The sequence below is a fragment of the Chaetomium fimeti genome, assembly GCF_033439085.1.
Source record: "Chaetomium fimeti strain CBS 168.71 chromosome Unknown B0H64scaffold_1, whole genome shotgun sequence".
NCBI lineage: Eukaryota > Fungi > Ascomycota > Sordariomycetes > Sordariales > Chaetomiaceae > Chaetomium > Chaetomium fimeti.
Genome location: NW_026944329.1, coordinates 3,036,530 through 3,056,573, shown reverse-complemented (window position 1 = coordinate 3,056,573; position 20,044 = coordinate 3,036,530). Strand labels below are relative to the sequence as shown.

General features: G+C 57.0%; 8 protein-coding genes across 8 annotated transcripts; 3 read left to right on the top strand and 5 right to left on the bottom strand.

The window, feature by feature from the left end:
- Positions 1–3,551: 3,551 nt before the first annotated feature.
- On the top strand, positions 3,552–6,816 carry B0H64DRAFT_428749 (DNA polymerase phi-domain-containing protein). The gene is made up of 2 exons (XM_062805862.1): positions 3,552–4,678; positions 4,728–6,816. The coding sequence occupies exons 1-2, from the start codon at positions 3,637–3,639 to the stop codon at positions 6,737–6,739; spliced, it is 3,054 nt and encodes a 1,017-aa protein (XP_062664275.1). The 5' UTR covers positions 3,552–3,636; the 3' UTR covers positions 6,740–6,816.
- Positions 6,684–8,327, bottom strand: B0H64DRAFT_381791 (nucleophile aminohydrolase). Its single transcript, XM_062802825.1, has 3 exons — positions 8,093–8,327; positions 7,782–8,006; positions 6,684–7,667 (listed from the first exon to the last, which is right to left on the bottom strand). The coding sequence occupies exons 1-3, from the start codon at positions 8,093–8,095 to the stop codon at positions 7,047–7,049; spliced, it is 849 nt and encodes a 282-aa protein (XP_062664274.1). The 5' UTR covers positions 8,096–8,327; the 3' UTR covers positions 6,684–7,046.
- A 779-nt stretch (positions 8,328–9,106) lies between these two features.
- B0H64DRAFT_381787 (uncharacterized protein) lies at positions 9,107–10,601 on the top strand. The gene is made up of 3 exons (XM_062802824.1): positions 9,107–9,225; positions 9,334–9,483; positions 9,552–10,601. Exons 1-3 carry the CDS (start codon positions 9,187–9,189, stop codon positions 10,359–10,361), a joined length of 999 nt encoding a protein of 332 aa, XP_062664273.1. The 5' UTR covers positions 9,107–9,186; the 3' UTR covers positions 10,362–10,601.
- A 1,394-nt stretch (positions 10,602–11,995) lies between these two features.
- Positions 11,996–13,698, bottom strand: B0H64DRAFT_22552 (uncharacterized protein). Its single transcript, XM_062799641.1, has 2 exons — positions 13,373–13,698; positions 11,996–13,303 (listed from the first exon to the last, which is right to left on the bottom strand). Exon 2 carries the CDS (start codon positions 13,283–13,285, stop codon positions 12,353–12,355), a length of 933 nt encoding a protein of 310 aa, XP_062664272.1. The 5' UTR covers positions 13,286–13,303; positions 13,373–13,698; the 3' UTR covers positions 11,996–12,352.
- B0H64DRAFT_22551 (uncharacterized protein) lies at positions 13,699–14,832 on the bottom strand. The gene has a single exon (XM_062799640.1). It carries the CDS (start codon positions 14,643–14,645, stop codon positions 14,043–14,045), a length of 603 nt encoding a protein of 200 aa, XP_062664271.1. The 5' UTR covers positions 14,646–14,832; the 3' UTR covers positions 13,699–14,042.
- Positions 14,554–16,003, top strand: B0H64DRAFT_352450 (uncharacterized protein). Its single transcript, XM_062801494.1, has 4 exons — positions 14,554–14,796; positions 14,864–14,924; positions 15,062–15,683; positions 15,749–16,003. The coding sequence occupies exons 1-4, from the start codon at positions 14,763–14,765 to the stop codon at positions 15,824–15,826; spliced, it is 795 nt and encodes a 264-aa protein (XP_062664270.1). The 5' UTR covers positions 14,554–14,762; the 3' UTR covers positions 15,827–16,003.
- On the bottom strand, positions 15,925–17,711 carry B0H64DRAFT_381781 (uncharacterized protein). The gene is made up of 3 exons (XM_062802823.1): positions 17,530–17,711; positions 16,514–17,442; positions 15,925–16,452 (listed from the first exon to the last, which is right to left on the bottom strand). The coding sequence occupies exons 1-3, from the start codon at positions 17,600–17,602 to the stop codon at positions 16,141–16,143; spliced, it is 1,314 nt and encodes a 437-aa protein (XP_062664269.1). The 5' UTR covers positions 17,603–17,711; the 3' UTR covers positions 15,925–16,140.
- A 420-nt stretch (positions 17,712–18,131) lies between these two features.
- Positions 18,132–19,587, bottom strand: B0H64DRAFT_22491 (uncharacterized protein). The gene is made up of 3 exons (XM_062799628.1): positions 19,393–19,587; positions 18,442–19,337; positions 18,132–18,330 (listed from the first exon to the last, which is right to left on the bottom strand). Exons 1-3 carry the CDS (start codon positions 19,402–19,404, stop codon positions 18,267–18,269), a joined length of 972 nt encoding a protein of 323 aa, XP_062664268.1. The 5' UTR covers positions 19,405–19,587; the 3' UTR covers positions 18,132–18,266.
- Between the last annotated feature and the right edge of the window lie 457 nt (positions 19,588–20,044).

Below are 20,044 nucleotides of genomic sequence, written 5' to 3'. Positions count from 1 at the left end.
ATCGACCAGGGCCCCTGTCTGTCCCACCCTCGTGCGGGCCCCGAGGGCTTCAGGTTCAGAGTCCCTTCGAACCGCTTCTCGAGGGATTGATTGGCCGGATTGGTTCCCCAGACGACATTGGCATGTGCGAGAACCAAGCAATGGGGCCGGCTTTCTCTGCGTGTTGAGCGAACCACATGCAACGTTGAGATTGTTTCCGTCCGGCAAAATGGGGGAGGGCTGGAACGCAACCCGGGCCTGGCGTCAAAGCTTGCCTCCGCCATGAGACATCGAGACATCGGGGAATTTGCTCGCACATGGAGCTCGAGAGCTCGGCAACAATTCGCCCAGCCCTATCCAGTTTCAAGACCAACCGACAACTATCACAACGATCTCGGCGGCTCGGTTGGATCGGTTGCAAGGCTGGAAATAGCATCACCGTTGCCTGGCGAGGGGTTGTCGACTCCATCAGCCTTCTTCCTGTCCCGATCGGGCAAGACGTCATCCTGCCCGGCAGGGCGAGAGCGAACACCCCTGCCTTCGCCGGCGCGATTTTCCAAGGCTGAACAAGATCGCCGAGAGCTCATCCGAGCCCCCGCTCGTTCACCCCGACCAATCTGATTCGCCCGTTCCGCTCCCTCACCTCCGCGGATCGCAAATCTCGAGATCGAGATCTCATCGAATAAATATCGACGAAAAGAATGAAAGCGTTGAGAATATAAAGCATTCAGTCGGCGTTGATGGAGTTTGTTTACTTTCCCCTCACCGAACTGGTCGTCGCGGTTGATCAGCGCTGCACAGAAAGCGCACCACCACCCAATGACCCGCATGACCCAACCAGAGCGGCAGCAAACATCGGATCGTCGCCCAATTGCGGTTCGCAATCGAGCTCTCGGCGCCGGTGCCGGGGCGCCAATGCAACCGAGTTCAGCTGTCAGGCGTCCACGCTTTGCACGCTTCGGGTTACATCTCCCAGCTCACATCAGCCACACCACGCGCATCCAGACAATGGGTCTCCATTCCTCCGCAGCCGAAAGCGGATTGGCCTGGTCCCCAGATGAGCCCACCGACGGCTTCTGGTTTGCTTGAGCCATTGCAAGGGCCTGTTTGAGAAGCTGCATGAGAAGGCGCAGAACGTTTTGCTGCGGAGTCTGTCAGAGAGAACAACGCACGGGCGCGGCAAGGCAATGAATCTGCGCACCCGGGAACGCAAGAGGATGCATGCAGGATGCATCGACACACCTGACATCCGATGTGTCGTGCAGACGCGGGGTAAAGGCCAAAGTAAACAAACGGGACGCGAGTTTCTGGCCTGAGTCAACAACCTGAAGCTCCCGCGACGACCGTGCGGCGGGGGTAGCAGAGCGGGCAGGACGCGGTGTCACCTGATGAAACAACCAGGGCTGCCCGCTCCGGGGTGTTCCCGACTCACCTCGGCAGGCGAACCGCGCGGCTGGTGTTTATTCGTCACACTTGAGGCTTCATATAACGTGGGGCTCGAACGGCAGAGTCTCACTTTCGTGATGAGCACCAGGGTTTGTCTTTGGGATCAGAGCTCTTCCCAGATCTCTCCGGCGCTTGATTGAAGCTCGTCACCAACCGGCAGGGCCCGGGGGCGGGATGGCTGAGAGCTTGAAGTTGTGGACCCCTTCACAGCCTTGCCGACCGACCGGGGCATGTCGGGGCTCCGACCAGCATGGTGCTCGCCCGGAATTCTTACACACAATCTGATGATGGAAATGGCGCAGTTGCGGGGGATACGAAGTCCTCCGCCTGGCACAGCAATCCTTCTCACGGGCCATATCAGAAACTTGTTTACATGGAGGTGTTTGGGACAGTCGGTGAGGTGAGCCGAACCGACTCGCCGAACACCCCCGAGTTCCAGCATCTCAGCTTCCTGGTGCGGTGATGTCTGCGACTTGAGTTGATACGAATAACTCCAGACACTTCATGTCTCGATTGGTTGGTTTGCAAGGAAGAAATTGGTTGCCATTTTGGGTTGCGTTTCCAAAGGTACCTAATTGTAAATTGTTAGCTCGCGAAACAAACATGCACTTGTCAACTAAGTCACTCGCACTCCTGTCTTCTTTTTAACAAAAAGAAAAGAAAAGAAAGAAAAAAAGATAGCAAGTCCTCTTGTCAAAAGAGAAACACTTGTTCTCCCTTTTGCCTTGAGAGAACTTTAGAAAAGAAGAAACAAAAAAAAGACAAGAACTTCTCAACGTGTTAACTTTGGCGGTCACAGTGTCCAAAGCCCATTTGTCTCGGTCACTGGCTAATCTACAAGCAAGTCTCACTCATAACCCTCCGTTCCTCAAGGACCCCAGCGTCATAGTTATTCGGACACTCCCGAATTCGAGCGAACCTCGGATTCCAGAAGCTCGAAATGGAGCCCTTGAACCTTGGATGCATTGCGCTAGCGTAATCGAAATGACTGCACGTTTTTTCGGGCTGCTGCAAGGTACGGCGTCCGGGGGTCCATCGCCGTCTCCAGTCGGCTTGTGTGTTTTTGGGTGACCCCCGGCGAGAGAGTAAGACGGAAGAGGTCAGAAAAATATCACTGTGCCTGGAGAAGGCGGTGAGGTTGGTGAGAGCAAGGGGTCTCGTGAGATTTGGTTAGCGGAGTGGAGAGCAAAGTGTTTGTTGTCTGGGAGACTGTTGGTCTGTGTGTTGGAACCCTTGGTTGTTGAGAACGAAGCTCAACGGAAAAGAAGATCGATGGTGAGTGAACAGATACGGGGTTCGCCGGTTGCTGGAGTTCTCAAGTTTAGGGGTGATCATTGCGAGGGAGGAAACAAGGGATGGTTTTTGTCTTGGATTTCCCGAGTCTCAAGTGTGACAAGTCATAACTAACTATCCCTGGGCGCCACCGGAACAAAAGACCCTGATACCACTGTTACCCATCAATTCCGGCGGTAAACTCGGAAATGAGTTCCGGTTATCATCTCCAACTGTGCCTGTCCTGGGAGAACCCGCTGTTTCCACCACCGGTGGGTTTGGAGCGAGTAATTTTTTCCAGGTTGGAGACGAGAGACAACAGACCTCTCATATCCACTCGAAAACCATGTTGTCATCGGTGTTGAATAAAATATTGTCGAGAACGTCGGTTCGGTGCTTTTTTGACTACTCTAGACATTGGAATAAAAACACGTGAGGTGAACGCCGTTATGGAGTTGAGTCTTGAATGTCAGTCAAATGGAAAGGAAATGTTGCGCACGGTACGGTTGTCATTCGAGGTCCGGGACGTTACCCATTCCGCCTCTTGTTTTCATTGGGATAATGCCTCGAAGATGGATGGTGCGAGGAGGCTTCAAAGGGTTGAATTTGTCCGCGCAAGGATCCGAGCAGTTGTCGTTCTCTTCGTGACCGCTTCTGGAAGCATTCTGTGGCCAGCTAAGCTCCCTGATATTGATGCAAGCAGCGAGGTTCTGCCCTGTTGAGATTTGCAGCAATCGGGGGTACCTTGCAGCGCCAAGAAACCAGGCCCGGCCCCGCCCCCGTTTGTCGTTATCGGACGGAAGCGGTCAACGAGGGCAAGAAATGGGCCCCGCTAAAAACTTCGGGGGGGTTGGAGTTCACGGGCGCTGGCAGGAGGAGTCGAGTCCACTGTCTCCAGGCTCTCAGCACTTTCCAATCCGTTACGACATCTCAAAAAACATGGCTAACAAACGGAAGCGCGTGGCCAAGGAAGCCAATAATGACAACCTACCATCCCAAAAACGGTCGAAGAAAGATGCCACAACCACCAATGGCTCAGCCAAGTCCAAGCCCTCGAAGGCGCTCGACAAGTCCCCGTTCACCGAACATCCTACCGTCGACGAGCGCAAGAGAGAGCTGGAGCTGTACAATAAACTAGGAAATGAAGACGTCAGCGATCGAATCGAGGCCGCGGATGCTATCATATCCGGCCTACTTGGCGAAGAATGTGTTCCCGAACCGGTCCTCCTGCGCCATCTTGAAAAGCGTCTGTTTCGCGGTCTTGCCAGTGGCAGGAATGCTTCGAGGCTCGGCTTCAGCCTAGTTCTGACCGAGATTTTGGGCCAATTATTCGGGGACAAGGACCTGGCGAGCTCAAAATACCCGGGTCTGCCGTTCGACAGGGTGCTGAGCATTCTGCTAGAGAAGACGCAGGCGGGAGGAACCGGTTCAGGCCAGGAAGAGAGAGACCACTACTTTGGGCAACTGTTTGGAATCGAATGCTTCGTTCGCTCTGGTATCATCTCGGACAAAACCAAGTGGCTCCCGGTTCTGGACCTTCTGTCGAAGCTGTCGTCGAAGAAAAGCTGGTTGAAATCGCAATGCGGATACGTCATCGTGCAAGCAATATCGCAAATGAACCAGAATCTTGCTGAAGCCACCCTTGAGAAACTTTCCGAGGCCGGATTCGCCAAGTCCCCCGAGGGTGTGGGCATCTGGATCGCTGCGATGGACCGCTTCCCTGAGATGAAGGTTCCGAAACAGCCATGGCGTCACCCCTTGGAAGCTACGTCTTTAGCTGCTCTACCTGCGGCTTTGAAAGATAGCGGAAGAGAAACATCAACCGAGGAAAATGGCAGCAAGAAGCCGAAGCAAGGCAACTGGACGGCCCAGCTTCACTTTGTCTGGGACTTGATCCTTGCTCACTTTGTCAAGCTGGGTGTCCAGTCCAAGAGTGATGCCACCGAGCAATTCAAGCAGTTTTGGAACCGCGTTGTAGATGGTAAGTTTGCGATACCCCCAGCCTAACGACATTGCTAACGGATCTACAGAGGGCTTTTTCTCCAAGAGTGCCTCAGACAGCCAGAAGTTTTCAGGCTTTATGATCTTCCAGAAGATGCTCGAGGGGGCCACCGACTCTCCTTTCATGGTGTCCACCCTCTTCAGCAAGAATCTAATGGTGTCTATCATGAACCAGGCTGCCAAGGAAGACCGATACCTCCACCGCGCAGCTGTCAAGGCTCTGAAAGGCATTGAGGTTGTCGTCGAGAAAGCACCACACCTCCTCCCTACCGTACTCAAAGAGCTTCTTGGGAAGCAGGGGGCGTATAACTTTGAGCAGCGCACAAACACCAAGACGATTGACAAGCTTCTGCAACAAACAACGCCCTCCACAGTCAAACAGGTCCTTAAGATCCTGCAGCTGAAGGATCCGTCCAAGAGTGGTCTTGACGAGTCAAAGTACTACCAAGCTCTTGGGGCCTATCTATTCAGGCTCGCGAGCGTGCCCTCCGAGGACCCCGAAGCCGATACTTCGGGCAAGTCAGTGCCCGGCTTAGCGATCAACGCCCTGACCGACTTGGCCTACTCAAACACGTCAGTGCCAGTTGGAATTAAGGAAACGCTACGGACGAGGTCGACCTCGGCCTTTGCAAAGTTGGTTCGGAGACCAGAGGATTTCGGGCACCTCTGTGGTGCCATCCTGTCTATCGAAGCCGACATCGACTCAGAGGACGAAATCACCGGCTCGATCCTTCCTGACGCTTACGAAAGGCTGAAGGACCTTCTTGATCCTGCGAAGTGCACCGATCGCTCGCGAGCACCTCGGCAAGCGTTGGCTTTGTTGCATGCTGTAGGCATTCTTCAGTTTTACAACCAGGATCCCGACGTGATAGATCTCTTTGACGAGCTTTCGGAGTGTTATGACAAGCTCGAGAGCTATGACCAGGAGTCTGGCGAAGGGATCTCCGAATATCTTGTCGAGATTCTTCTCGCCATGGTTGCCCGGCCATCGTCACTCATGCGGCAGGTCTCGCAGCAGGTTTTCGAGGCATTCACTGGCTACATGTCGGAGGACGCGCTCAGACTTCTGATTGACCCATTGGCTGCTGAAGAGAGTGCTAAGGGGCAACAGGCCCTGTTTAGCACCGAGGACGAAGACATGATGGATGCCGAAGCTGCTGGCGACGAGAGCGACGAGGAGGAACTCGATTCTGACGTCGAGATCGTCAACCTCGAGGATGCCGGCTCCGAAGGCCCTGACGACAGCGATGCCGAGGGCTCAGGCGATGAGGAGGGGAACGAAGACACAAGCGCCGCGGACAAAGACCAAGAAGCGCTCGACGCGCTTGACAACGCGCTCGCGGAGGTCCTCGGCAGCCACCGGCTCGACCAGGACGAGGACGCGGACACGGACCACGAATCGGACATGACGGACTCGGAGATGATGGTGGTGGACGAGAAGCTCGCCGAGATCTTCAAGCAGCGGGCCAAGACGGGCAACAAGAAGAAGGAGAAGAAGGACGCCAAGGACACGGTCGTCAACTTCAAGCACCGAATCCTCGACCTCCTCGCCATCTACGTCAAGAAGGAGGCCGCGGCCGGCGGCGCCGGCTCCCCGCACGTCTTCCGCGTCCTCCTGCCGCTGCTCCACCTCATCCGCACGACCACGACCAAGGCGCTCGGTAACAAGTCCTGCGACATCATCCAGACCTTCTCCAAGAGCCTCAAGAAGGCGCGCGGCGGCAGCCAGGTCGCCGAGATCGCCGGGCTGGATCTGGCGGCCATGGCCTCGCTGATGGAGGAGCTGCACGAGGAGGCGGCCAAGGATGTCTCGCATGCGTTTGCCAGGGCGGCGTCGACGGCCTGCCTGGCGGTGGCGTCCATCACATGCTGCGACGCGGAGAGGGAGGAGCAGGTGTTTGCGCTGTATGCGAAGACGCAGCGCAAGTGGTTCAATGGCGAGGTCAAGATCCAGGCGTCGTTCTTTTCGGATTGGCTGAACTGGTGCCAGAGCCATGCGAGCACTGCCGCTACAGCTGCGGGGGAGCGGGAGGAGAAGTAGGTGTGTGTGTGTGTGTGTGTGTGTGTTAGGTTGTAGATAGAGGCAGTTCAATACCCCGTCAGTGTATCACGTTTCGTGTCTACAGAACGTCGCTCAGGACAGCGCAGTCGTTGGCACTGCTTAAACATGTCCCTGGACAGTAAAAAAAAACGGGGAAACAGCCATGAATGTCGTGATCGAGTTCGTGTCCGGGACCCCGCGCCCCCAGTGCAGATGAAGATTAGTCTATCTTCCCACCCGCAAAGTCCGCAGCCGTCGCTCCGGTGCGTATGGTACAATAACGCCGCCCATTCCAACGCCGCCTCCACTACTCCTCCATCTTCTCCTCCTGCGCCTGCTTTGCCAACCGTTCCGCCTCCTCCCGCAACGCCTTGGGCACCTCGCGATGCGCCCCCTTGGTCGGCCCGTCAGCCCCGCTGATCCACGTCATCTCCAGCTCGAACTCCTTGTCGTCGTCGTGCGCGACGTACAGGATGCGCGCCGCCTCCTTGACGGCCTCCTCCATGGTGAGGGCGGGCCCGCCGGGTCCCCCCAGGTCGAGCTTCTCCAGCTCGGCCTTGGCAGCCTGGCGGCCCTTGCCGGTGGCGGCGCCGTAGTAGCCCCAGTAGAGACCCGAGGGCTCGATCATGTAGAGGAAGGGCCCGCCGTGGGTCTTGCCGGCGACCTTGCCGCCGGCGCCGCAGCCGGGGCCGGTGCCGACCTCGCCGTCGACGGGGGTCTCGGCGGCGCTGTCGAAGCCGCCCACGATGGCGGTGATGCCGAAGGGCCGCACCGACTGGTACAGCGTGTACGCCTGCATGTAGCCGCCCATGCGCGACGCCAGGTCCGCCGTCGCGATCGGCGTCTTGAACGTGTCGCGCCAGGCCCGCGCCTCGTCCCGCGCCCGCTCGATGAAGTGCCGGCCGTCGGGGATCATGCCCGAGTATACCTGCGTCGCGCGACCACGGTTAGCGGGTGTGTTGTGTGCGTGGGAAGGCGGGGTTGGGAGTTGGCGGGGTTGGAGGTGGGTGGAGGGGTAGGGGTTGCAAAACGGCTAGCTTACCACTCCCAGATGCCTATCAACGGTCGCGATGCGCTTGTTGGCGTTGGGTTTGAGCAGCTTGGATGTGACGAGCTTCTCGACGGCCAGTACGACGCCGTCCTTGCACCGGATGCCGATCGAAGTTCCGCCGTTCTCGACCGCCTTCACGGCGTATTCGACTTGGAAGTTGCGGCCATCGGGGGAGAAGATGGAGTTGGCGAGGTCGTAACCTGTGCCTATCGACGTCTTGGGGTTTGTGAGGTTAGCTTTCGATGTTCGGTTTGGATGCAGATCGTCGGGCGGGCAGCAGCAGAAAAGGATGCGAAACATACCATTGTGAAGGTAGATGTACTAAAGTCGGGTTGTAGGAGGGTGCTGGGGTTTTTGCGAATTCAAAAAGGGCACCGGTGCGGACTTGGTGGTGGGTGGTTTGGTAGCGGGGGATGGTTGGGGTTGGAGTTGGTCTGGGGTCGGCGAGCTGTTGCTGCATGAGCTCCCATCAGGCAGCCTGGAGCTGCGCGTTGCTTCCCTTGCAAGACAGCTGAGGCTGGGGCTGTGGCGCTTGCCCCGCCTTGTTCTCAGCCTTGAGAAACGCCACAGCTTAGGTGGGAGAGGGTTGATGTGCCGATAAGCTGATAAGACAACCATCCATGCAGTTGCCGAGCCAAACCAACCCACACCCATTGGGCCCCTTTTTCATTGTTTGGATTAGCCCCTTTTTGGGTGAGGCTATTCCCAGCTCGACGCCAATGAGGGCCATAGCTATATGGTATTTTAAATAATATTTTCTCTGTATTCCAAGGACTACAACACCGTTGAAGTCGACCGTTTGTTCAATGATGTGGAGAGTATCCACGCAATTATTTTACTCGACGCTATAACTAGTGAACACTGAAACTGCTGCACAAAACCATGACGATATGGAAATTCGATTGATTCACCAACGTGGCATCGCGGGGTTTAGAACTACTCGTTCTCAACGTGATCTTTATAGCAATGAATCGGGGTTATTCCTCATGTTAGACGGCACTCTCGTCACATGCGTTGTTGCATTCTTGACACGACACTCTCGGATCCTGGAGTCGAACATCTTGCCATGGCACTTCTCAACTCTTGGATAGATCACCAGGCTTCTCGTATCATGGGATTATCAATTGTGAGGCCAGCTTGCCAAACCGGGCTGACCACATCTCTAGGAAACAAAGAAAAGCCTGTTGCCAACTGACATCCCCCATTTGCCAACCAACCATCGGCAGTCGGGATGATTTCGTTCCCATGGCGAAGTCGAATTATTGACAATGTAGCTGACCAACACCACCCTTTCCTCATCTTTGTTTGGCTTTCCATGAGCAACGGTCATGACGCCCGTGTGGCGGCTTGCGCGGCCCTGTGCTGTTCAGGTTTCACTTTGGGGGCGGGGGGAACCATGTTGTTGGTTCATAAAACGAGCCCTTCCTCATTCCAAGTTACGTTTCTAAAACCAGCACCGCAGCGAGGCTCCTTACCTGACCTCATCTCCCTCGGCAATAGCCATTCACGCATGTGCGACCTCTGACAACGGATATCGAAGCAGGACAACGCGAGGCCCTCCGCAGCCATGTATCCCAATCAAAACTACAACCACCGTGGTTTTGTCCCCTGCCCGGGACAGCACCTTTTTGTCCAGTGCTCGGGCCGTATTCGTGTGGCGGAGGGCGACAACTACTGTTTGAACTGCCAGCGTGTACGTCCGACTCGTTCCAAGAGCCTGGGAGCCAAGTGGCCAAACCGTTGCTAACTAGATATCAATAGACGCGCGACATCGTATGGGGTAGTATCTCCAACCCCTGGCGAACTAGAGTTCAGCCCACGCAAGAAACACACAGGACACAGGGACTTGTGCTGGATAGCTGCCACATCGCCAGATTCTATAACATCACAAATGGGGACGGCCGTCACTCTCCGCCTGTAGAGAGAATGCGCGAGCCGCGCCGCACCGATTCGGCATTGCGCCAGGAGCTACGCTCAGATGCTGATTATGGCCTTCACCGCGAACGCTGCGCGCCATCTCCAGCTCGGGGATATAGGGAGTTCTCGCCGGAACCACGCGGCCGCGATATCTTTGTCATGCGCGACGACAGACCTCGCTCTCCGACGCCCGGACCGTTTCCCAGAACCCGTCCGCGACGCAACGGTCGAGCGCAGATTCCGGTTTCGGTTACTTCCAGCGGGCGCATCCATCTCGCTGAGAGGCTGCGGTATAACTCGGATGCGAGCGTCAGTGTTGGTCTCGATTCTGATTCCGATCTCGAGAGCAACACCAGCAGCCTTGACACGGTGGAAGTGGGCCTGCGCAGGGTATTCGCCCGCCACTTCAACTCGAGAGCCACGAGAGGCAGGGTGGCTAGGGACCATGTCTCTCGGCGTCGAGTTGCTGACGGTTGGGACAGCGGGTCGTCAACGGAAATCGAACGACCCGGTCGTCGGGAGGCCAATGTCGAGGAACCTGTGACTGAGACCGCACTTCTGACATCCGAGAATACATTGGGAGGCTCCGATATGCCGGCTACGGCCGATGGTGACGCACAATGCAATGGAGTCGGCCAAAGCACCCCGCATTAGGTTGGTGGGCTTCGATTGCTATTGGGGACGAGGGCGGGTGGTCCGCAGCGTGCGCTCGTGGGAGCAACTTGAGACTGGCCGAGCTAGGCTTGATGCCGGGATGGAACTACTTCGTAGGGGGCTGGGCATGTGTCGTTGCAGCGTCTGGGACGCTGAGCTGGAGAAGTTATCGTCAGATGCGGTCCGTGAACGGGTACATGATCACTCTACAGTTTTTAGTTTTCCATTAGAATTTACCTCATTATCTTTGTGCCGTACATCACCGAAAATGATGTTATGCAACGCCTAAGGGGTGTTTAAACGGTGCCCAGTATACGCAATACCCGACAATAGCAAGAACCACAAACAGCCGTGAAGGCACACAGGCCACTGCAATTGCTAGCTTTTAGTCCTTTAACACATTTGACGACTGGGAGAATGACTCTGAAATGCTGCCTCAAGTCTCCTCACCTATAAAAGCCTCCCATCCCACATCCTTTTTTCTGCTTACATTCATTCACTCGATCACTACGACATCACGAAGTTCATCAAACTTTCCTTTCCCTCGACAGTAACGATTCACTTGGGAAGGACTTTTGCGGCTGCTAACATGCCCAACGGTGCTGATGACAGCATTCACAGAGGCTCCAAGCCCTTCGTGTACCCCCCCTCCCCTTCTTTTTGCTTCCGCTTCCACCATCCCTAACAACTCGGCATCTTGGTGTCTCTCAGCCTCAAGAACCCGTTCTAGCCAGCTTACCCCCCCCCCCTCCCCCCCATTCGCGACCACTCTCCCCTCCACCGGTACCCAGCCCACCGAATTTGTCAACATCTCCCCTCTCCCGTCGCCTTCCCCGCGGCCCCCCCCACCCACCCACGCCAGAGACGCGGGATACACCCTCGCCGCCCCGTGCCTCGCCGAGGAGCGCCCTCACCGTCCACGCCATCACCATCCCCTCTCCCGCTGGCAACCAGGCAACCCACCACTTCCCTACTATCATCCCCGCTGCCACACACCCGCACCCCCCGACCGACGGGGCACGAGCAAAGCAGCCCCCCCTCCCGCCAGACTAGACTAGCCTAGACAAGACGAGACCGCCAGGAGGCTGCGGGAGCCGGCGCCGCGTCGCGCCGCGCCGGGGGTGGAGGAGGCCGCCGTATTTACATCCCAGCCGCCGTGCTCCGCTAGCGAGCGGTGTGCGACGGGCTGTCGCGGGCAACCGCCAACCGGTTGGGAGTTGGGAGGATGGCTCGCTCCCTGTAGGAACCCTTCGCGTTCGCTGGCGATGACAGAATGACTTGCCCTTTTCCTCGCACTAATTCGTATCGTTTTCCTACTCGGATCTCGCTGGAATAATGGTGGCAAAGGCCCCGGGCGTGTGAAATGGTTGGAGTGATAACAATATCAGCACAGAGCGTCTGAGTTGTAGACCTAGGTAGCTTGCTGGCTTGCAAGCGCCGTTGTTGTCGTATGTACTACTCCCGATTCAAACCTGGGCCGAACCCATACGACGCTGGCGGTGTACACACCATGTCGGGCATAGCAAGGCATGTTGGCCGGCCGTCTTGACCTCCGGATGTCAACGGACTGGCGGTAGGCAACATGGCGCGTGTTAACTCGAAGCTTAGGCTCCTCTAATCGAGGAGTGTGATGGTCGGCTTGGGATCATTCATTTTCTGCAGCTAAGGTGATCCGACCCAAAGAACGTCGGCTGTGGTGAGGAGTGCTGGTGACAGCATTCTGCGTGTAGTCTTGAGGAGAGAGGGAGTTCTATAGGCTGCATCACATTTGTTTGACGCCATAGCTACTATTTTGAGCCGCGGGAGGGAGAGTGGTTCAGATCCTATGGTATTCGGTACGCCAATTTCTGTCGCAGGTTGTTGATTAGACAAGGAGGAAAAGTTGTGATATCTATCCGATCAATTGGGGTAAAATGCCCCCCACACATCCGTCTCTTCATTTGCGTTTCGAACAAAGGCCAGGGTCGCCCCTTTGCCCAACGCATAATCCATCAAAGCATGTCCTCATCGTCCCTCATGGCCATGAGCCGCCCATACTGATCCGCCATGGCGGCCTCGCTCCCCCAGCTCACACTGTTGCCCACGTTCGTCATCTTGTACACGGGGTCGGCGTGCGAGGGGTTAAAAGTCGGGGTACCCCCAGCGCTGGCGAGGGCAGCAGCCGCGAGCGAATTGGTCTCCTTTGATGGCGGGGCCACAGACTCAGTATACGCCCTGCTCATGGACTCTTCGTACTCACGGCGGGCCATCTCCTCGTATCCCGACGCCATGTAGGGCTCCATGTAGTGGTACGACGCCCGGTCCGAGGTGGCGATCCACCGGCCGTCGCCTGCTTGGATGGGCGTCAGGGGCGTGCCGTCGAGCGACATGACCGTCTCCGGCTCGGGCTCGTGCTCGTCCTGCATCATGCCGAACTCTTGCTGCAGTTGTTGGTCGATCAGATCTTGTTGCTGCTGCTCGAAGCGCAGGCGGGCGAGAGCTTCTTCTTGGTCGACGCTTGTCATGCTCCAAGTCAGGGTCGGGTTGTCGGTGCTGTTGGTGGGTGGGCAGGCACGCCAGAGCTCGATCAAGCGGAGCTGCTGCGGCGTGTCGACAGTCCTGAAGAGCTGGAGCTGGGCGGACGAGAGGCCCGAGGTGTTTACGTTGTGCTCCCTAAGGACTTGCTCTACGACGGCATGCTCACTCTGGGGCGGCTCGGAGGCTGGGCGTACTGGTTGGTCATTTTGTTTTGCGGTGAGGTGGGCCGAGTGGTTGTAATGTTGTGAGATGTAGACGATCTTGTGCTCTTCCTTGGGCGCTTCAACGGGGGCAGGGGCGGCTTCTGGTGTGGGTGCTGGTTGAGACAAGTGGTCTAGTGTGAGGTTGCGAGAAAAGAGTGCCACCAGCTCGTCCTGCGGCTGCATATGCGTGTATACGGTTGCCATCTTGCGGGTAATATGGGCCTGCAGCGTGCCGTTAACTTCCTGCTTCCCGGCAAAGTACTCGCGTCAAACCCGTGGGACGGCACTTACTGGAGCTTGGTTTCCGGCTCGACTCTTTCAGATGGCACGATATAATTCAGTTGTTTCTATCGTACCCCGTATAGTCGGGGATGCAAGTAGATGATGTGGTTGCGGTCAGCGGAGATGAACCGACGATGTGCTCTGGAGCTTCTGTCGGAGATGCAGCGGGCTGCAAGCAACTTCGTTTTATTGACTATGCTATGTACTGCAGAACGCCGTCACTTTGCAGAGAGGGCTCAGTGACAAAGACGGTATCGGGAAGGCACGAGGAAAAAGGAGGGTGGATCGAGGTGGTAGCTCGGGAGATGGTGGGGGGTGAGTTGCGAAAGGTGGACAATGGCGGGGCAAAGGAAGCCAAATTAAGCCCTCAAAGACGGAAATTGGAAGCAAAGAGGGAGGCGAGGGCGAGGGATAGCGGTGGGATCGAGAGCATGCGATGACAAGGCGAGGATGCGTCCAAAGCAGTTGATAGATGTAAAGATGAATCCGAAACGAAGGAGGTTCGATATTTAAGAGACCGTGGCGGGCGTGGTTGGAAATGAGGAGGGGCGGCCGGGCCAGGCTAATTTTGTTGAATGGAGGGGGGGGACTTCCACGCCAAGTTGACACACAAGCAGGCACCAACCCAACATGGGAAGAATGGCACGCCTCAGTACCAGTTTGGGTGGACTCACAATTGTCAGGCTTCAAAGCCCGCGTGGGTACGAAGTAGGGAGCGTGCCTTCCATCTGAGGTTAACGGGGGGTAGTGTGACGATTGGGCATTGGGCAGCAGTGACACATATCAAGTGAGCGACTGCCACTAGGCCGCCGCCGTTAGTTGGAGGTCCACTGCGGTCGGTCGGAGGGCATGGAGGCGCCCTGAAACAGGCCCAAAGCGGCAAACCCATCGAATCACCCCAATGAAGTGGTGACACGATAAACGCCTGGAGGAATGATTGAATCCAGCCACCAAGCCATCGAAAATACCCTTGCGTATCGGGAGAAAAAAGGTGCATATCCAGAGGAACAGGACCCCTGAATTGAGTTGAAGCTTGCAGGACGTCTCCACGGGCAGTCTGCCAGCGCAGATCGACCGAGACACCAAGAGATGGAGGGGCGAGTGGGCCACCCTGGCTTGCAGGAAGTGGGTCTGCGACAAGGAGTGCTGGGGAACTTGGGTGAGGAAACACGGCAACAAGCCACATTCCACCGCCACAAATGACGTCGGATTGTCCCTCCATCCCACCTGCCACGACACCTTGACGAACAACGGACAAAAGTGTCGAACGTGACCTGGGCATCAATAACCCAAGTTAAGAAGCTTATCTCGAGAAATATACCGAGTATCTACTGCGTCCCAACTATCTCTATTACCGTAACAACTACCAACAGTAACCCCGCCACTTACAAACGTCGTGATGGCTTCCAAAGCTGGCCGCCCGCCCAATTACTGTAAGCTCAGCCCATCAACCCGACAAGTCACATCTTCCATGCACACCCCTAACCAAAGAAAAAAAAGACTCGATCCTCGAGATCCCCGAAACCGCCTCCGCCTCCCAAATCCGCGATGCCTACAAACGGTACCTCTCCCACCCCAGATCACACCACAACCCCCCTCCCCCCTAAGCACCCCCAACCTCAACCCAACCCAGCCCCCCAACCCCAAACCTCCAACCCCAAACCCAAAACTAACACCCTCTCCCTTCCCCCCTCCCAGCGCCGCCCTAAAAACCCACCCCGACCGCATCCCCACCAACCACCCCGACCGCGCCGCCCGCACCGCCCAGTTCCAGCTCGTCAACGACGCCTACTACACGCTGTCCGACACCAGCCGCCGCCGCGAGTACGACGCCCAGCGGAAACTGTATACCGGGGCCCGGCCGGGCTCTAGCACCGGTGCTGCTGGGCAGCCGGGGAGGGCGGGTGGTGGTGGTGGTGGTGGTGGTGGTGGTGGGATGCCGGGGGGATTTGATTTTGGGGAGGAGGAGGAGGGGGTTGGTGGTGGGGAGGGTGGGATTCCGTTTTCGTGGGCGTGGGATTTCTTTACGGGCGGGCAGGGGCGGGGGCAGCAGGGGCAGGAGGAGCGGGCGCGGGCGGAGGACGCGCAGTTTGCGGACGTGTTTGAGGAGATGCTGCGGGAGGAGGGCATGGCGGGCCAGGAGGGCGGGGCCGCGGCCGGGGGGACGGGCACGTTCTGGGGTACCATGGGTGGGCTGAGCGGCGCCGCGCTGGGGTTTATCGTTGCGAATGTGCCCGGGCTTGTGGCTGGTGCCGTGGCGGGGAATCGGCTGGGCGCGGTGAGGGATGCGAAGGGGAAGAGCGTGTACGCCGTGTTTCAGGTGAGCCTTCTTTGATGCTTATTGACGAGTGAGAGGGCGTGCGGTTGTGCTGATGGGTGCGATAGGAACTGCCGCAGACGGACCGCGCGAAGATGCTTAGCCAGCTAGCAGCGAGGGTGTTGAGCCATGCCGCTGGGATTTGATAGTATTGGGGCCAAGATGGTGCTGAGACGGGAGCGGGGCGTTGGGATTTGGTGTTTCTTTGGTCGGAATGGGAATTATGTGGACAAGACCGGGCAGATATATACCCGAATTGCAACTTGAAAATGTGACCTTGGTGCCCTACTTAATGTTCGGCACAAGAGATGGTCAAATACGCCAACTTGACATGGTCCATAATCTATGTGATCCTTTTGTTGTCTGCCATCATATCATATACAAACACCGAGCAAGCCAGTCACACCCATAATCCAAGGCACAACCCACACTTCTCGCTGTACACAACCCCCAGGGCGGATCACCTCTTCTTGTTCTTCCGCTTGCTAGCCTTGCCTCCCTGCTTCTGGGTGCCGCTGGTCTTGGCCTGGCCGAGCTCGTCCACGGACTTTTCGATCAGCTCAAAGTCGTCGGCGGAACCGCTGCTGGGAGTGGCCTTTCCGGGCTCGGAATCCTCGTCGTCGTTGTCCATCTCTTCCACCTCGAGCTCGTCATCGTATTCCTCGTCGTTGGTGCGCTTCGAGATGAACCGTCCCAGCGTCAGCTGGAAGGCCCAGATGGGGAGCCGCACGACGGCGGTGTCCTTGAAGGTGGGTTGGGAAAGCTCGTTGGGCTAGTCATGATGTTAGTTCTGGGGTTTCGCGAACGTTTGTGGGCCTAGGGGCGCAACTTACATCAAGGAGGTACTCGGCCACCTTGCCATCCTCATCCTCCTGCTCTAGATAGACGTCACCGAGGGAGTCGACAACCAGGACCTTGCCATTCTCGGCAACGACGCGCTTCTTGGATCCGGTAGGCCCGCTGCCCTGGGGTTCCGGCTGAGGGGTGGCCGATCCCGACGCGGCGGGCGAGGGACGGCCGCGGCGCGTCTTGCGCGCGCCACCCTGGCCGTCCTTCTTAGCGTCGCGCTCCTGCATCCGGCGCATCTTGCGGTTCATGGGCATGGCCCGTCCCTGTTCGTCCTCGTACATTTGCTGCTGCGGCGGAGGCGGGGGAGGGGCGGCCGCGGGCTGGGCGTCGATGCCGGGGACGTTGATGCCGAGGTTCTCACCCCAGGCGGCGTGGCGCGCGAACTTGATGTACCGCTCGACGAACTCGCGTTGGCGCTTCCAGCTCATGTAAAGCGCCAGGTAGTGGGCGGCGCCGCCGGCGAAGAGGAAGACGCCGAACATGGCTGTGCCCAGGCCGGGGCGGTAGCGGTCGTAGTAGTACTCGGTGCCCTTCCACGTGGGGAAGCCGTTGGAGAGGAAATGGTCGTAGCGGTCGCGACCCGGTCCGCGCAGGACGTCAGCAACGATGGACAGGCGGGCCTGGCGCTCCGAGGCGCGCTTAACGGCCGTCTTGAGCTCGGCAGCGGTGGGCTGCTTCACGCGACCGGCCGGCTTGCCCTTGTTCTGCTTGTTCTTCTCTTTCTGGGCTTTGGTGCGCTCGGCCATCAACTGCTGTCTAACCTTGTCCGGATGGAGCATCCGGGCTCTTTTTTTGTACGCCTTGTTGATGTCCTCATGATTCGCGGACCGGCTGATGCCGAGGAACTCGTAGAAGGTGACATCGGGTCCCTCGTGGGCAATGAGTTCGTCGCGGACGCGGAAGATCTCGTGGTCTACCCAAACAAAAATGGTCTGTTAGTACGGAAACAGATTGCTAACTTCTGAAAAAGGGGGTTGATTGGAAAACAATCTCGACTTGCCTTCTTTCGTCCACGCTGCTGTCAGCGGCGTTAGGAGGGCCAAAAGGCCAAGGGAGATTGCCGAGAGCTTCATAATGGCATTATCGCACGCGCGAAAAGCCTGTCACAATTTTGTTGACACAGCGGATGTTGTGTGGTTGCGCAAGTTCTCCAAAGTTCCGAAGAGACACGTTTGTGTTGACCAAGGGTCTTGAAGTTTTGCGACCGCCAAGACCTGCCGTTTTAGGCGCGGCAAGGTCAGAGAGACCCCTGAGGCTCCACAACAGCACGGCCCAGCTTGCAGTGAAATGTGTCAGGGAGGGGACGACACGGACGAAGTCTTGCCGAGGAACCCAGAGCACACACACCATGAACACAACCACACCACATGGACATATCGACCACGGATTGACTCGATCAAATTGCTGCATTTTATTTTAGGTGTTCCCATATCCTTCAAGAAGCGATCAATTCATCTATCCTTGTAAACTCCAAATACTCTGAATGAAAAGTCCTCCGTTTCCCAATCTTGTCCAAGACTTCCCAATGACACAGTTCAAACCCAAGAAAACGTAATTAAAGCAGATTATGTTTGTAAACACCATAAAGCCGACGAAGGAGGCGGGCATTGGCAGATCATGCTAGGCAAAGTCGCCAGACCTCAAAGACAAAATAAAGATCTCAAGATGCTCGGTTCCCTCGGCTATCGCGAGGGCGAAGGAAGGTGAGGGCGTCGTGTGAGAGCAAATGGCTTGGTTTCAAAAGACACTGATATTCCCATACTTATCGACGTACGGATGGGTGCCGGCGAAGCATATGAAGCTACAAAGATCAGGTTGTCAGACAGACAAGATTCGGTATCATACCATCGGTGATCTCGGCACAAGGAAGGGAGCCAACGGTGAGGGGCATTCGGGGAAGAAGTCGACTCACGAGTCACGGCTATCACGGTCTCGGGGGAGCCCCAGAGGCTCCCACAGCTCCTCCATCTCCAACCGGAGTTTGGTCTTTGGCTTGCCCTCCTTGATGCGCATCTTCTCGAAGAAGACGTAACAGGCATAAAAGAGGGGCAACTTGGCGCCGTTGATGGGACCCTTGGAGCTGCGGAATTTGGCAAGCTGGGCGCTCGTGAAGGGTTTGGCCGGGCGGTCCGGGCCGTAGAGCTGCGCGTGGACGTCGCGGCAGAACTGGGCCTGCGAGGTGCCGGACTTCTTGAAGTGCGCGTTGATCTTCCTCCGGATCTCGTCGCATGTGTCAAATACGGGCACGTCATCGTACTCCTCGCCATCGAGCTCGATATCGCTAAGGTCGAGGGGCCCCTTCGCAGTCTTGCCAGCCGCACTGCTTGAGCTGCCCTCGCCAGCGACGCTACCAGTGGTCTTTTGCTTCTTGTTGGTCGGCAGCTTAACCCCGGCAATCTCGCGGATCTTGAAGTACTTCCACGCCGCAACATACGCGGCGCAACCGGAACCCTTTAAATGGCCGTGCTGGGCGAGGAACCCGGTCACAGACTTGACGCCGACCCCGATCTCCTTCGCGAACGCGGTCTTGGTTATTTCACCCGAGTCGAGCAAGCGGTTGATCTTACGGCGGACTTGGTCACAGTCCTCGTCCATTTTCATGGTCACCACATCGGATGGGTCTGGCGACATAGAGCGCGAGTCCTCGTCGATGGACTTGCGTTTCATGCTTCCTGGTTTCTTGAAGGACGGCCCGACGAGGGGAGCGTTCTCCTGGCCTGCGGCTGCTGAAGGTTTGGCGGCGGGTGACTGACCAACGCGTGCATTGGCGGCATCGGGCAAAGCGCCCAGCGCGGTGCGCACATTCTTCTATATCGCTATCAGTTCCACATGAAGCCGAGGAACGTAGTGGCTGGGTACGGACCTTGGAATCCATCACTTTGACGCGTTTGGCGGGGTGTCGCGGGGGTGGTGTATCGTGTAAGAAAGGGCGGTTACGTGAACTTTTGGTACCTCGGTTTCTGCTGGCATGGGCGATTGTACCCTTTAATTCGGCTCCTGTGCAATTCTGATGACGCGGTATGTCCTGATCTGCAAACCAAAACCACGCCTCGATGTTTGAGGTGATGTCATGTCAACAAAACGCGAGCGCGCTGCCAAATGTCAAGGACAGCCAGGGATGAACAGGGATGCCCCTGACCTGACCTGATGATCCCAAGAGCCAGCCCACTGGGTCGGTCCATTGTCTGAGTTGGACTGCACGGCATCATTCAGCCCTAAATCGCGCTGTTGATCCTTCAAGTTCAAGAATCGACGTCGTTCAAGAACACAGCGAGACTCGGAGGGAACCTCTGGAGTTCGAACCTTCCATGCAGTGACTTCCGAGTTGCACTGAAGCACTGCAAGGTACGAAGTACCTGCAGCACCCCACCTCCGGCATCCATTGCTGCTGACCCCCAAAGGTCCGCCAAGACTTTATTCATGGTTCCTTCGCCCTCCTCTCGTTTTCTTCAAACCCATGGAAGTCATCGTTTTCAGACCGCCCAGGACTTCCAGAACATGGACAGGCGTCAGCG